General features: G+C 41.7%; 1 protein-coding gene across 5 annotated transcripts in view; it reads right to left on the bottom strand.

Annotated features, from left to right (window-relative positions):
* Positions 1–16,146, bottom strand: part of igdcc4 (immunoglobulin superfamily, DCC subclass, member 4) — a 118,154-nt gene that overhangs the window by 80,564 nt on the left and 21,444 nt on the right. For all 5 annotated transcript variants that reach the window (XR_010969728.1, XM_068018035.1, XM_068018033.1 and 2 more), the window contains exon 3: positions 5,801–5,942. Coding sequence is in view for 4 of the 5 variants with exons in the window: in XM_068018035.1 (XP_067874136.1) it covers positions 5,801–5,942 (142 nt within the window). In the remaining variant the exon portion in view is untranslated. The remainder of the gene's footprint in view (positions 1–5,800; positions 5,943–16,146) is intronic.

Raw genomic sequence — 16,146 nt, 5'->3', positions numbered from 1 at the left:
AAAGATGCACTGCAGCAACTTGCCAATGCTCCTTCAACAGCACCTTCCAAAGCGCAACCTCTACCACCTAGAAGAACGAGAGCAGCAGATGCAAGGTGTGCCACCACTTGCAGGTTCTCCTCCAAGTCACACACCATCCTGACTTGGAACTCTAACACCATTCTTACTGTCACTGGGTCAAAATCCTGGAACCCCCTCCCCAACAGCACTGTGGGCGTAACACCACCACACAGACTGTAGCAATTCAAGAAGGCCACTCACCACCACCTTCTAGAGGGCAATTAGTGATGGAAATAAACGCTGGCCTTGAGAGTGCTGCTCGGATTCCAAGAAAAAAAAAATTCAATGAAAGGTCCAAAACTGGATAACAATGAACACAACTTGTGTTGGCTTTGATTCCAATTTTGTAAAGCTGAGGTTGGGGGGTGGGGGGGGGGGGGGGGGGGGAGAGAGAGGGGGAGTGGTGAGGGAGAGCGAAAAGAGATCCTGAGAATAAAGGAAATTTACAGAGTGCCATCACTGTTATCTCTTAAGATGTTGTTCGAATGTGCCTAATGACAGAAGGCCTGACATGCATTCAAAGCACTTAGATGATTAATGTATTCAAATTCGTTCAAGTGATTTTGGCACCAAATGCAAGATAGAAATAAATAACTTGCATTTGTACAGTACCTTATGCTCTCAGGATATTCTAAAGGTTCTAAACATCACTTTACAACCGACAGATTGCTTCTTGAAAAGCAATCACTTATTTATGCAGAAGCAGCAGCCAATTTTTTTAGAAAGTTCCACAAACAGCAAATGAATGGAAAATGTTTCACAGTAATGTCGGTTGAGGGAAGAATGTTAGGCAGGACAGGTGGAAGAAGAAAATCATTTGAACAATATAAAAAGTTATCTGGAAACAGTTTGTGGTGGGCAAATAAAAAACTGAACAGGAACCATAAGAGTGGAAATAGGTAATACATAAAATGAGCAGCAACATTGGACAAATAGAGGACACAACTGTAAAAGAAAGACGAACAAAAATGCCAACGATTTGTTGAACATGTACTGTTACTCTAAAGAGACTTATTTTTGATTATCCTGAGGCAGTCATATTAGCACACACAAAGGGCAGGTTAATTATTATCACCACGAAGAGGCTGAAATGTACAGCCAATGTGTGTCAATACATCAAATAACTTAACAAATTAAAGAGGTCCTTTATTTAAAAAGTGCCTTAATTGTGGAATTAATGCTGAAGGTTATAGCTGTTATCATGTTAAATAGATTATAGTAGTTAACTTTGTCATGCAAGTATTGATTAGGGATATTGAGCAAGGCTATTCCTATTCCCAGAGTCAAATTAGGAAGCTAAATTCTGTTCATTTACTGTGATATCAATCATTCCTTGAAATGCATCATTATAATCCCCAAAGACCAATGCTTGCAGACTAAGAATTTTGACTGGAATATAGAGAGAACTCCACACCCCCCCAACCCCATCCCATCACACCACCTAACAGCAAAGAATAGAGTTGTGATGTCCCTTTATTCATATGCAAAAGGCGGCTAGTTACCAAATCAGCTCTCTCTTGAAATAGAATGGCACTATCGCCAATGACCAGATAGGGTCTAGCAATAGTCTCATGCTGCACACCAGGCCACACCCCCTTCCAGACACACACTGTTTTCTAACAACTGAAATCTGACCACAGAGTCTTGGAGCCCCTAAAGGAGTGCTTGCAGGGGTCCCCATAACAGCAACAGGCTGAGTAGTTGAACTGCAAGAGTTTGACTGGGTCCCAGGGTTTCAGTCGTTTCATAATTCCACTGGCACTACTGCTCAAAAATGGAAGCTCATTGAAAAAGAGGCTATCACTTTACAGCAACTCAAACGTTGATCTAACATCTGCCAGTAGATGCGAATTTCTCAACTCTAGGCAGCAGACTGTTCCCTCGATCATCAGCAATCTCCAGCTACAGTGAGGTAGTCCAGGCGACCCCTCTGGGATGGAGATTCTTATAACTTTGTCATGTCTCTCAAACTCGGAACAAGAAGTGAAGCATAAAGATATTTAGAACTAAATTTACTGAGCTTGTATAAAAGTGGCACACTCTTGTCACAGGCCTGATTCTTTCCCAGAAAAAAGAAGAAAAAGATTCTTAGGGATGTAGGCATCATTGGCAAGGGAAAAATGTATTGCCCATCCCTAGTTGACCTGGAGAAGATGGTGGTGGGCCACCTTCTTGAACTGCTGCAGTTCATGTGCTGAAGGTACTCACACTGCTCGTAAAGGAGTTCCAGGATTTTGTCCCAGTGATGATGAAGGTATAGCAGTACATGTTCAAGTCAGGTGGCATATGATTTGGAGGTGAACTTGGAGGTGATGGTTTTCCCATGAACCTGAGGCCTCTGCCCTTCTGTGTGGTGGAGGTCATGGGTTTGGGAAGTCCTGCGAAAGAAGCCAAACTGCTGTAATGGATCCTGTAGATAGGACACTGCAGCAATGGTGGAGGGAGTGGATATTTAAGCTACTGGATGGGGTGCCAATCAAACAGACTGCTATGCCATGGATGGTGTTGAGTTTCTTGAGTGTACTAGCACCCATCCAGGCATGTGGAATTATTCCATCACACCTAACTTATGCCTCGTAGTTGGTGGAGAGCTTTAAGGAATCAGGACATGAACTGGAACTGAAAGCTAGTCTCAGTAATAGTGCATGAAGCTATCAATTGTCATTAAAACCCATCTTGTTCCTAATGCCCTTCAGGGAAGGAAATCTGCTGTCCTTACCTGGTCTGGCCTTTGTGTGACTCCAGACCTAATGCAATGTGACTGATACTTAACTGCCCTCTGAAGTGGCCTTGCAAACCACTCCGTTGTCAAGGGCAATTACGGATGAGCAACAAATGCTGGCCTTGCCAGTGACACCCACATCCCATGAAAGAATAAAAAAAACTAGCCATAGAATATCCAGCTTCTGACCTGCTCTAGAAGCCACAGCATTTAGGCCGTTGCTCCAGTTGAGTTTATAGAATGGTTACAGCACAGAAGGTGGCCATTCAGCCCATCATGTCCATGCCAGTTGTCTACAAGAGCAACTCAGCTAGTCCCACGTCCCACACATCAACTACTTATCCTTTCCATGGCTGCCATTTCAGTTCAGTGAAAGGTGTCCCTTAGATGCAGTGTTCTCTTGTTCCAGAACTTGCTCAAATGCACCAAGCATGTGAAACCTGCTTTCCTGCAGCCATGTGTTGTCCTTCCTAATTGTCCTCTCCTTAATCTGTCCACATGTCAGCAATCTAGTGATTTCCACCGTTGAGGGCTGGTCTTTCTAGTGCCCAACTGCTTAAAAATTCGCTCTGAAAGATCTCAAATTTACTTCTGTTTACGTCATTGGTTCCAAAGTAAACCACGACTTTTGGATGCTCCCTGTCCGACTGCAGGTAGTTTTTCCAGCCAGTCAACTTGGGCCTAATAAACAGTGACTCCCAGAATATTGATGTTGGGGTACTTGGCAATAATAATGCCATTGAATGTCAGGGAGGTAGTAAAGGCCCTGTGGTTGGAGACAGAGATGGCACTCCCTGGCATTTGAGTGGTGAGAATGTTATTTGCTACTTAAGACCTAGGCCTGGATCTTGACAAGATCTTGCTATATGCAGACATGGACTGCTTCATGTGAGGAATTGCTAATGGAGCCAAACACTGTGCAATCATCAGTAAACAGTGCCATTTTTCATCACATCCAGAGAGGATGGGAAAATCTTTGGAAGATCTGGAGGCAAGCCTGAACACTTGGTGCAGGCTTGAGACTACCAAGGCTCTAGCTATATTTCCCTTAAGAAAATTTTACAAACAGAATGACCAGCTGAGATGAGGCTAGGGACTGAAAACTCTTATTCATCAAACTTTGGGTTAGAAAGGGCTTCTCCATCTCATTTTTGGTTTGATCTCTATGTGGGTTTAAATAGCTTGTGTATACACTCAGACCAGAATTGCACTGCTCCTTGGCAACTACCCAATTACTCTCAGATTAGAAATAACTATCAGATTTCAGATGATGCAGGTTACTAACAATTTCCCAACCAATCTTACTCCTTTCGGACACTGGAATCAAAATGGCCATCATACGTAGGGCCACCGGGTCCAAAAATACAATGAATTAGAAAATGACTTTAAAAGTGTACTTAGCAGTCACGAAAGACACAATAAATAATCAACTATTGGGAAACAAATTTCCACTTTTCTCTGAATACTGTTCAATTGGTCTTCAGATAACAGTGATGCTGGGACACAAATTGTCATTGGTTGGTGGCACAAGTCTGCTCAGACTAAAGTTTATATCCTTGTACCCAAAATCTATTCTGGAAGTTTGATAATTGCTTCTCAGCGGGAGGCAAAGACCACCTTCATTCACTCAGTACCAGATGAAGTACCGATAAAGAATTTATATCAGTACTGCAGCCCTTTGCACAACCAAATCACAATCAACAGAGAGTTCCCTTTTATGCCGCCATGCAGGAAACTGTGCAGCAAATCCTAGAATCAGGTGAGGGCAATCAACAAGGTTACGACTGTTTGTCTTCTAGTGGTCAAAAAGGAGCAGCATCGATGTTCGGAACAAGGACTGGGGACATTCTGGAAGGGGAGAAAACAAGGATACATGCTTTTCAACAAAGAAAAAAATGATCAGCGGGGGAAAAAGAAAAATCAGGTGCTAGCATGCCCTAGAGACTCTTAAGCCACTTACACTTACGGCTTTGTTGTCTGTTTTTAACGTAGGGCCTTGTGTACCATTGCCTTATTTACAGGGCAGAAAAGCATTAAAATCAATCATTGCTTAAAATACTACATGAATATTAGACTGAAAAATCACAAAAATGCCATCACCTACCACCATAAAAATAGGTGGAGGGAATGAAGGTTTGATGCAGAAGATTATTGCAACTATTTGAAACAGTACAGTCCTGCAAAGCGATGATATACTGCAAAATGGGACCTTAAGCCTACAAAGATCAGTGCAGCTGTCATTTTCGACCCAAAACTCAATTTACACTTCCACTTATGTTGGCAGCTTTTTTGTGCTTTTCAATTTTTATCAGTGTACGAATTGATCTCTTATAGCATTGTTCAAGGACAAACATTTTTCTGAAAATTGTTTCATTCTGTAACTTCTTTACAGGTTTCCTATTTTCTTATTCTTCTCTCTCTCTATATATAAAAAAATATTCTATATGTATGGCTTTGTTTCTCTATCTCCCACACATTTCTCACTCTTTTTCTCTGTAGGTCTCTCACTCTCTCCTTTATCCCTCCATACTTAGAGTTAGATTCAGGTATCCAAGCAGCTGGTAACTACAAAAATGATCAAGACCTTCCATGGAAATGGAGCGCTGCTTTGTGCGGCATGGTCAGAGTAGGCAATAAATGAGCATGAAGGAGTTTGCTCCACATTCATATTGAGTGGAAAACAGAAGGAATGGTATTCACATCCTCAGTGTCTCAGGCTGGTCTTTCCCAGTCAGAAGACTGTGCTGCTGACATTCAGGAAGTGGTAAGCACCATGGCCAGGACCAGGAGGAAGTAACAAAATCCAAGCCTGTAAAAAAGGAAAGCCAAGTTGCTAGAGAGAGGCAGGCCATGAGCAGGGGATTGACCACTGGTAAATGCATGACATATAACAAATCAATAGCTACTAAACTACAAAAGACCAATGGGATGCCAAATGGATATACAGGATATTTTGTTTACACAGATATATTTAAGTCTACTACATTGTCAACATTCGTATCAATTTTGAGAACTTACCTTATGTGATTTGGAATAGCTGATTGGTTCTTCTCCCATGTGATAACTGGAAGTGGGAGTCCATCAATACCACACTCAAAACGAGCAATTCCATTCTCCTCCACTATCTGTGATTCTGGCTGCTGATGAAATCGTGACAAGGCTGTCAAAACAGAAATTTCCTTTAAATGTAACCGAGCAGAAATTAAACTGAGCTACAGCAACAACCACATAAATATATACTTCCAGGTATTAAGATAATAAAGTCCAAGGGAATATTTATCAGTTATATTGTTGTCTTGCAATTACAAATATATTAGACTGGTTTTCAGTCAGTCTTGCTGTTGTATACAAAACTCGAGGCAGGAACATCTGTATCTTCAATTGGTATGGTGGTGTCAGATTTGAATTTAATCTTTTCAGGGGCATTTTTGTCTCACATCAATGAACATCCATCATTTTCACAACACATTTTTAGAAAAATGATTCTTTTGACAATAAAACCCTCTTGCTGTTCTCAAAGGGGATCATTCAGTAAACTCAAAACTTGATAATCAGGTCCTCACACACATACAACGCTTTTGCACTTTGGGAATAGGCCAAAGTCCACATTCACTGAGCCAGAAGGCAGATTATTCAAAAATTAATCACTTAAGCATAAGGCAGTTTATTTATACTTTGGTTTGTATTCCTGGAGAAGTGCAGTAGTTTCAAATTCTTCATTGTTTTTTTTCTCTGCTTGTGTAATCCACCACATTCCATGCTTCAGATGAGAGGAATGATACATCCGCTTCATCTGTCCACCTTTCCCTTTTTAAGACCGTTACTACCCATAATTATGCAAGTAAACGGGCCAGTTAAAGAATGAAGGAGGATCATAGCTACTATCAGTGGTTTGTGGAGCAGCGCCTGGAGTGGCTATAAAGGCCAATTCTAGAGTGACAGACTCTTCCACAGGCGCTGCAGATAAAATTGGTTGTCGGGGCTGTTACACAGTTGGGTCTCTCCTTGCACTTCAGTCTTTTTTCCTGCCATCTGCTAAGTCTCTTTAACTCGCCACTCTTTAGCCCCGTCTTTATGGCTGTCCGCCAGCTCTGGCGATCACTGGAAACTGACTCCCACGACTTGTGGTCAATATCACAGGACTTCATGTCGCGTTCGCAGACGTCTTTAAAGCGGAGACATGGACAGCCGGTGGGTCTGATACCAGTGGCGAGCTCGATGGACAATGCGTCCTTGGGGATCCTGCCATCTTCCATGTGGCTCACATAGCCAAGTCATCTCAAGTGCCGCTGGCTCAGTAGGGTGTATATGCTGGGGATGTTGGCCACCTCGAGGTCTTCTGCATTGGAGATACGGTCCTGCCACCTGATGCCAAGGATTCTCTGGAGGCATCAAAGATGGAATGAGTTGAGACGTCGCTCTTGGCTGACATACGTTGTCCAGGCCTCCCTGCCGTAGAGCAAAGGACTGAGCACACAGGCTTGAAACACTCAGACTTTTGTGTTCTGTGTCAGTGCGCCATTTTCCCACACCCTCGTGGCCAGTCTGGACATAGCAGTGGACGCCTTTCCCATGCGCTTGTTGATTTCTGCATCGAGAGACAGGTTACTGGTGATAGTTGAACCTAGATAGGTGAACTCTTGAACCACTTCCAGAGCATATGGTCACCGATATTGATGGATGGAGAATTTCTGACGTCCTGTCCCATGATGTTTGTTTTCTTGAGGCTGATGGTTAGGCCAAATTTGTTGCAGGCAGCCACAATCCTGTCGATGAGTCTCCACATTCCTCTGTGTGGGATGTTAATGCAGCATCATCAGCAAAGAGGAGTCCCCTGATGAGGACTTTCCGTACTTTGGTCTTCGCTCTAAGATGGGCAAGGTTGAGCAACCTGCCATCTGATCTTGTGTAGAGGAAAATTCCTTCTTCTGAATACTTGAATGCATGTGAGAGCAGCAGTGAGAAGATGATCCCAGTGTAGGTGCGAGAACACAGCCCTGTTTCACGCCATTCAGGATAGGAAAGGGGTCTGATGAGGCACCGCTATGCTGAATTGTGCCTTTCATATTGTCATGGAATCAGGTGATGATACTTAGTAGCTTTGGTCTTTGCTAGTAGTCTGAAGAGACCACGTCTGCTGACGAGATCAAAGGCTTTGGTGAGATCAATGAAAGCAACGTAGAGGGGCATCTGTTGTTCATGGCACTACTCCTGTAGCTGGTGAAGGGAGAACAGCATGTCAATGGTGGATCTTCCTGCTCGAAAGTGACACTGTGCCTCAGGGTAGACACACTCAGCCAGCTTCTGGAGTCTGTTTAAAACGACTCGACCAAAGACTTTCCCCACTATGCTGAGCAGGGAGATTCCACGGTAGTTGTTGCAGTCACCCTTGTTCTTATAGAGGGTGATGATATTGGCATTGCGCACGTCCTGTGGTACTGCTCCCTCATCCCAGCACAGGCAAAGCAGTTCATGGAGTGCTGAAAGTATAGCAGGCTTGGCACTCGATTATTTCAGGGGTAACGCCGTCCTTTCCGGGGCTTTTTCACTGGCTAGAGAATCAATGGCATCACTGAGTTCCGAATTTGTTGGCTGTTCGTCCAGCTCATCCAGGACTGGCAGAGACTGGGCTGCATTGAGGGTGGTATCAGTGACAACATTTTCCCTGGAGTACAGTTCTAGGTAATTCTCCACCCAGCGGTCCATTTGCTTGCGTTGGTCAGTGATCGTTTCCCCTGATTTAGACTCGAGGGGGGCAATCTTCTTGATGGTTGGCCCAAAAGCTCTCTTAATGCCATCATACATTCCTCTGATGTTTCCGGTGTCAGAGGCCAGCTGAATATGACTGCATAGGTGTTGCCAGTAGTCATTTGCACAGCACCTAGCTGTTCTTTGTGCAGCGCTTCTGGCTGCTTTAAGTGCTACGGATGTTAACTCAATGAGGGCTTTCATATAGTTCAACAGTGCAGTGCACTTGGCGATTATGACAGGTTCCAGCTCTTCACAGTGAGATTGAAACCAATCTGCATTTTGCTTCTCACGTTTGCCAAAGGTGGTCATTGCTGAGTCATGGATAGCGTCTCTGATGTGGGCACACTTGGTCTCTGCATCCCCTGCAGGAGTGTTTTGAAGGGCTTTTTCAAGTGAATTTAGAAACTTATGTAACAGCTGTGGATAGGAAATTCTGTTCGTGTTGCTGCGCAGGCGGCCCTTCTGCTTGGAGTGATGTAGCTTCTTTGGTTTGAGTCTAACTTTGCTGCACACCAGGGAATGGTCGGTGTCGCAATCCACACTGTGGAAGCTGCGAGTGATTTGGACACCGCACATTGGACAAAGCAGACATGGCCAATGCTATGACAAATTCTCCCACTTCAGAAATGAATAATTTTCCAATTAACCATTCACAAACTTTTCACAATAAAAAATCTACTTGTCACAAGCACATTCAGATAAAACAAAGCTCAACTGTTGTGTAGATGAGAAACTAATATATAACACTGAAAACAAAAATAAAAATACAAGTCCTCATTTAGTTATTTCTTTCCTTTTCCAAAAGCACAGCAGCCAGCTTTTCAGAGACTGTTAAAACATCAGAAGTTACTGATGAGTTTTGCTTAACATGTTCCTATGGAATTCACCTGTTCACAATTTTTAGAAACAATAGCGGTTTTATTTCAACTAAGCTGAGATATCCATTAAAATAGTGGACTCAGGAAGGTGATACAATGTTTTAACTATTCATTCACTATTATTCTCAACAGTGATTTCTGACTTCAAGCCTCCATCTTTTCCCTCCACCTTTCTTACAAGCTGTCTGGTCTCAATCTTGGCTGTGCTATAAGAACCACTGTACTGGGAAATTCAACCCAATCCTAACTACTATGTGGCACAATGTATTTCTATAGTCAAATAAATAATTTGTCTTTTGATTATGACTCTTTTGTGTGTGTTATAGCCATAAAACATGGAAAAAGTCAAGCACTAGCTGGTTCATGCATGCAGACTTAACAGATTGCTGTACACCAGTTTATGAGCTTATGCTTCTCAATGACCATTTCCAATTATAACACATTATCCCCACGGCTTTGCTAGAATTGGTACTGACTTTATGACTAGCCAACAGAGAAAATTATTCACAAGTGAATAATATGCTTCCATTAAATAAATGACTTCATGTAAGCACGGTCAAATGATTTGCTTGAGGAAATGAGAAAATACATCAGTTTTCCTTTAGATTTAAAAAAATTAATGATTTTTACATTACATTTTATGCTATTACATAGCTCACTTTTTGAATGTATGAGAAAATCTCTGGAAAGAATGTAAATCCACATTGAACATAATGGTATTTATTACACTGGTATTTTTAAAAGTTAATTTTATACAGACATCCGCTATTGCTGACAACTCTATCTTAATGTAACTAACACATAACTGTATAAAACATGGAAGATGCCATCTGGGTCACAAGTGCTGTATGGTTAGTGCCAAGTCAGCTTCAGAAAAAAACCCTGAAATTGCTTCTGAACAGTAGTAGATAGGCATGTCTAAAGTTTAAAAGTTATACTTAGCATCTTAAAATTCTAAAATGAAATTTTATCTAAGCTGCAACAGGAATATAGATAGTTTTTATATGCAGTTCTGCCACTGCAATACTTATTTTTTTTTATTCGTTCCTGAAATGTGAGCATTTATTTCCCATCCTTAATTGCCCTTCAGCAGATGGTAGTGAGCCACCTACAACTGAATGAATTGCTAGGCCATTTAAGAATCAACCACATTGGTGTGGGTCTGGGGTCACATGTAGGCCAGACTGCAGATTTCCTCCCCAGGAGGACATTAGTGAACCAGGTAGGTTTTTACAGCAATCCGGTAGCTTCATAATCATTAATGAGACGAGCATTTTATTCCAGATTTATTATTTAATTGAATCTTAAATTCCTCCAGCTGCCGTGGTGAGATCTGAACTCACGGCTCATGAGCATTAGTTTGGGCCTCTGGATTAGTAGTCCAGTAGCATACCACAATGCTACCACACCACAACCAGCCACTCCTTTTCCTGCTGTGGCTCAAGGGGTAGCACTGTCACCTTTGAATCAGATGGTTGTGGGTTCAAGTCCCACTCCAGAACTTAAGTACAGAAATCAAGGCTGACACTCCAGAGGTGCTGTCTTTTAGATATATTAATATCTGTATATGAACTGTATACAAATCTTTACAATTACATTCCTCAAACAGCTGTGCACAACAACTGCAATGTCTCTTGTAAAAAATGAGATTTCATTCTGACCTGATATCTATAATATATTCACATTAATTTTTAGTACAATTTTCCCCCTTTAGAACGTAATCAAATGTCAATGTCATTCTTGAACTGACTCCACAGTAGCAACTTTTCCTGAGCTTTTGCTTCCACTTGGGGAAGTACTTAGCTTCCCAACAGCATTTCTAAGATCAGGAGTTCACTGCATTAAGAAACATGAAGTTGCATTCTACAATACCATTGCATAACATTCATGAGCAGCCCACTAGTTAGATTTCTGATTCTTCATTTATTCTGTCTCACATCACATCATTAACTGCACTCATCTGTACACCTGACCGTGTAGAGAAGTCACCCTTAAAGTAACTTACTCCAAATTCACATTCACACTTTATTTTTGGAGAGAAACCCTACTGCACAAAATCTATTAAACGAGGCATGTGAAATCTTTAAAGTCAGCAACTCAAATAGCCGAGGGTTTTTCTCAAAATAACTTTTCAACTCCTACATGACACTTGTTGCTTCAAAATAAGAAATCTTGCCATCGGAAAGTTAACATTGCGGACAGGGCCATTCTTCAGAAAGTTTTCAGATCTGAAGGAAAGTCAGCCTGAAAATGTTACCTTGACTATTCACTCCATAGATGCTGATCGATCTTCATGTTTCCAGCATTTTTGGTTGTTTCAGATTTGTAATTTTTGTTTTTTTTAATTGCATGTTTTGATTCCTTTCATTAGTTGATTTTACATGGTTAAAAAGAAATAATTAACCAACTCAGTGTTTGGCTGGATTGAGAGAAATAATTGTACCCATCATATCTGACATTACAATCATGCTTCATTGATAGAATTTAAATTTACCTGACTAGTTATAAGGGAAGAGAGAAAATAAAATTAATTCTTATACTATAGTGTAACCAATTTGGTGCCATATTTAAGATGTATAAAATACAGAATGAGTAAAGACAATCAAGCCTTCCTGCTTGTTCCTTCAGGTATTCTCCAAGTTGCTCAGTGAGTCTATTCAGTGAATAGCTGAACCAGATGCTAGGAAAGTACTAGATTCATCTTGGTGCATCCTGAGTTAGCGGATCTCAAATGGGGGAGTGGGAGGAGAATCATGATTGGCCTCTGCATCAGGGAAGGAAAGCAGGCCAAATTTCTTGATAACTGTCCAACAACCTCTGCTGAAACGAATAGAACACTGAAGGCAGCAGGACAGGTAGATAAGGTGGTTAGGAAGGCATATGGGATACTTGCCTTTCTTAGCCGAGGCATAGAGCAGGGAGGTTATGATGGAGCTGTATAAAACGCTGGTTAGGCCACAGCTGGAGTACTGTGTACAGTTCTGGTCACTACACTATAGGAAGGATGTGATTGCAATGGAGAGGGTGCACTGGAGATTCACCAGGATGTTGCCTGGGCTGAAGCATTTCAGTTATGAAGAGAGACTGGATAGGCTGGGGTTGTTTTCCTTGGAGCAGAGAAGGCAGAGGGGGGACCTGACTGAGGTATACAAAATTATGAGAGGCATTGATAGGATAGATAGGAAGAAACTTTTTCTTTTAGCGGAGAGGTCAATAACTAGGGAGTACAGATTTAAGGTAAAGGGCACGAAGTTTAGAGGGGAGTTGAGGCAGGAACACTCACAATATTTAAGTCGGACTTAGATGAGCACTTGAAACACCATAGCATACAAGGCTACGGACCATGTGCAGGGAAATGGGATTAGTTTGGGTGAGTGCTTGATGGTCGGCGAAGGTGCGTTGGGCCGAAGGGCCTGTTTCTGTGCTGTAAAACTCTGACTCTAAAACATGCGTGAATGTCAGATGAGGACAGACTGCTCTTGGCTAAGATGCCCCTACAGTCACACAGACTGTCAACACTCACTGATTTGGCTCATTCACACAGGGCCATTTGGGGTGAGGTGCTATGGAGCATTCATGCCTGAGAATCCACATCCTAGCAAACAGCCTTCAGAGAACGACGAGAGGAAATTGGCAGAAAAAGTTTGCTGCGAATTATGATTCGAGCAAGACCATTTAATCTCCTAAGTAACATTCCCCATGGTACCTCCAAAGATAAAGCAAATAAAACTCTAGATTCACTCTCACCTTACATCCTTCATTTATGCTTGATTAATATTTACTTTCTTTCGCACAATATTTCCATAGCGGTAGAAGTGCAGGACCAATTATGTTCCTAACAATATTTAGTTATTCAATCCATACTTACCCCTTATAACCTTCAAACCTAACCAGACATTTATTCAGGTAAGAAATGTCTGGAATGCTTTAAGTATTAAGTAAAAGCAGAAAGTACAGCAAATCTACAAGAGGGTAATCAGCAGTTTAAAAAGATATTTATCCATTTGGTTTTGAAGATGCTAATTGACACAGCATTAACTGACTTATCTGGCAGTCTTACATATCCACTAATCTGGTGGGAGGTGGTGGGGGGATGCAAAGAGGAAATTCATATAATTTCTAGTCCTGCATGAAGCTAATTAATACTGATTAACTCTTGTACTCCAAATTTTGTAGCTGGTCTAACCACGTTTGGGCCCAAAGCTCCTCCAGGGAAAAACAGCTTAAACTGCAAAAGGACAACTTATACAGCAGTTGAGAGTCACTGCTTGGATCCTTTCTCACTCTCCCTAGCAGCCCAAATCATATGCTCACACTCAACTTCACCCATCTGAATCATAGCTTCACTCACTCACCAATGCAACTATTTTTCTTCCAGTAAGTATGTTGCTGCTGAGCACTTTGCAGCTTTGTCTCCGCTTCACTCATAGTGCTGTCAGGTTTTTCTTTCTGGTGGTAAAACTGAGACTTGAGCAGACCAGCAAATAGGCAACATATTGAGTAAACATACTCCTTTCCCATCAGGTGCACGATGAGTGGAAACTACAGAAGACCAGCAAAGACTGAAAAGGCAACCAGAAGCCCAGGCCTCTGTCAAACTGGGACTGACAGCATCAATGATAGCTGATTTTATTTTTATTAGCTACCATTCATCTCCATGGATTGGATCTTCATCGCCTGATTTGTCCAAAGTCCTGTAAAATCATATTCAAGGAAGCTTTGGAGATTCACTCAATGAATCATCTGAAAAGGACATATGATGTAGCTAATTTGGATACTTTTCATAACTGAAACGTTACACTATGCAATGCACGTTTAATCTGCTGAACTGGATCGTCCATTTAAGACCACGTGGTCTAATTGCGATAACTCCTAATGTCATTTAGACATTAATTACTGTTGCGATGGAAGTCTACAGATTGTCTTTTTCTTTTATTTTAAAGAAAAACCTCAAAACATGGCATCTGAAGCACAATGAGTGTGCTGCCTTACAATATTTGTAGATGAAAAATATAGTGCTTAATCATATGCAGTTCTCATTATTCCTTTATGAAGCCACCATGGATTTGTATATAGGCAAATAGACTGTGATAGCTTTGTAAAGATACTGTACCACCCTTATTCCCATCTTCATGAAAATCATGAGATGGTAAAATATAGCTCAAACTTCCTTCACAAATCATACCAGTTAGAAACGTTTTCAAAAAAATTTCAATAGTTTGGAATTTAACAGTATGTAATTTCAGTTGACGTCACTTCCAATTCTGCTGCCAGCTTTAACATTAAATCAAAAGGAGTAAAATGATAGAAAAACATATGCATAACACAAATTCCTGGCCAACAAAGAATACAATGATCAGCTGGAGACCTATTTAAGACTCCTTGGTGTATTCCTGGGTACTCTCAGGCCTGCCAGAAACTGAAATGAAAAAGTTTACAGCATTTCAAATTACAATCAAATCACCAGTAGGTCTCTCCCATGGACCCGAGTGTCTATCTAATCATGTATGTATGCTCATTAGAGCAAAATTTTCACAATTCTAAGCAGCAGGATGACAACAGAGTCAATCAAAGAGTAGAGAATTGCTATCAAACTACCTTTTGCCAAGCCTTCTGATTTTCTTGCAAGAAATTAAGACTCAATCTGAACACAAGGACAAACTGAACATATTCCCATCTGAATTCTAAACAAATCTCTTAACTAGAGAAGCCACATGATGGATGAATTTGAATTGGGCTTTAGAGGAGTTACATAAATGCGAGACTTTCTTTTTTTCCTGTTTGAACTGTAACGTGTGTCAGTCTTTAGCCTCCTACAGTGCTCCAACCAAGCTCAAATCAGACTTCAGCCATAGTGCCTCATCTTTCTTCTGGGACTCTGGTCTTACCATTTTATTTAGAAACTTCAGAACTGCACTATTATCTTCCAATTGCAGATGCTGAGGACATTAAGGAGGTCTGTTGCATCCAGTGGGTGGTGTGAGGATTGGCATTAGATATGGACAGTCAGAATACAGCTCTGGCAGAGGGTCAGCACGAGGGTGCTAACCTGTTTTTATTTCCTCCTTTCAGAGAGGCTAGAGTGATATCGAGACAGCATTTGACCAATGTGTGGCATCAAGGAGACCTAGTGAAATTTAAGTCGTGGGAATCAAGGGGATAACTGTCCCCTGGTTGGAGTCATACCTAGCACAAAGGAAGATGGTTGTGGTCGTTGGAGGCCAATCATCTCAGATCTAGGACATCGCTGCAGGAGTTCCTCAGGGTAGTGTCCTAGGCCCAACCATCTTCAGCTACTTCATCAATGACCTTCCCTCCATCATAAGTCCAGAAGTTCATTGATGATTGCAGTGCTTAATACCATTGGCAACTCCTCATATACTGAAGCAGTCTGTGCCTGCACGCAGCAGGATCTGGACAACGTTCAGGCTTGGACTGATGTTGGCAAGTACCATTTGCACCCACGCGTGCCAGTCAATGGCCATCTCGAATGACAGAGAATCTAATCATCGCCCTTTGACATTCAACAGCATTACCATCACTGAATTACCCCACCATCAACGTCCTGGGAGTTACTATTGACCAGAAACTTAACTCAACCAGTTATATAAATACTCTGGCTACAAGAGCAGGTCAGAGGCTGGCAATTCAGTGGCAAATAACTCACCTCCTCTTGTGCATCCTTGATTTTACTCGCTCCACCACTGGTGGTCGTGCCTTCAGTTACTTAGGCCC

Source organism: Heterodontus francisci, chromosome 38 (assembly GCF_036365525.1).
Source record: "Heterodontus francisci isolate sHetFra1 chromosome 38, sHetFra1.hap1, whole genome shotgun sequence".
Taxonomy (NCBI): domain Eukaryota; kingdom Metazoa; phylum Chordata; class Chondrichthyes; order Heterodontiformes; family Heterodontidae; genus Heterodontus; species Heterodontus francisci.
The sequence above is the reverse complement of the archived record's forward strand: the minus strand, read 5'-3'. Positions and strand labels throughout refer to the sequence as shown.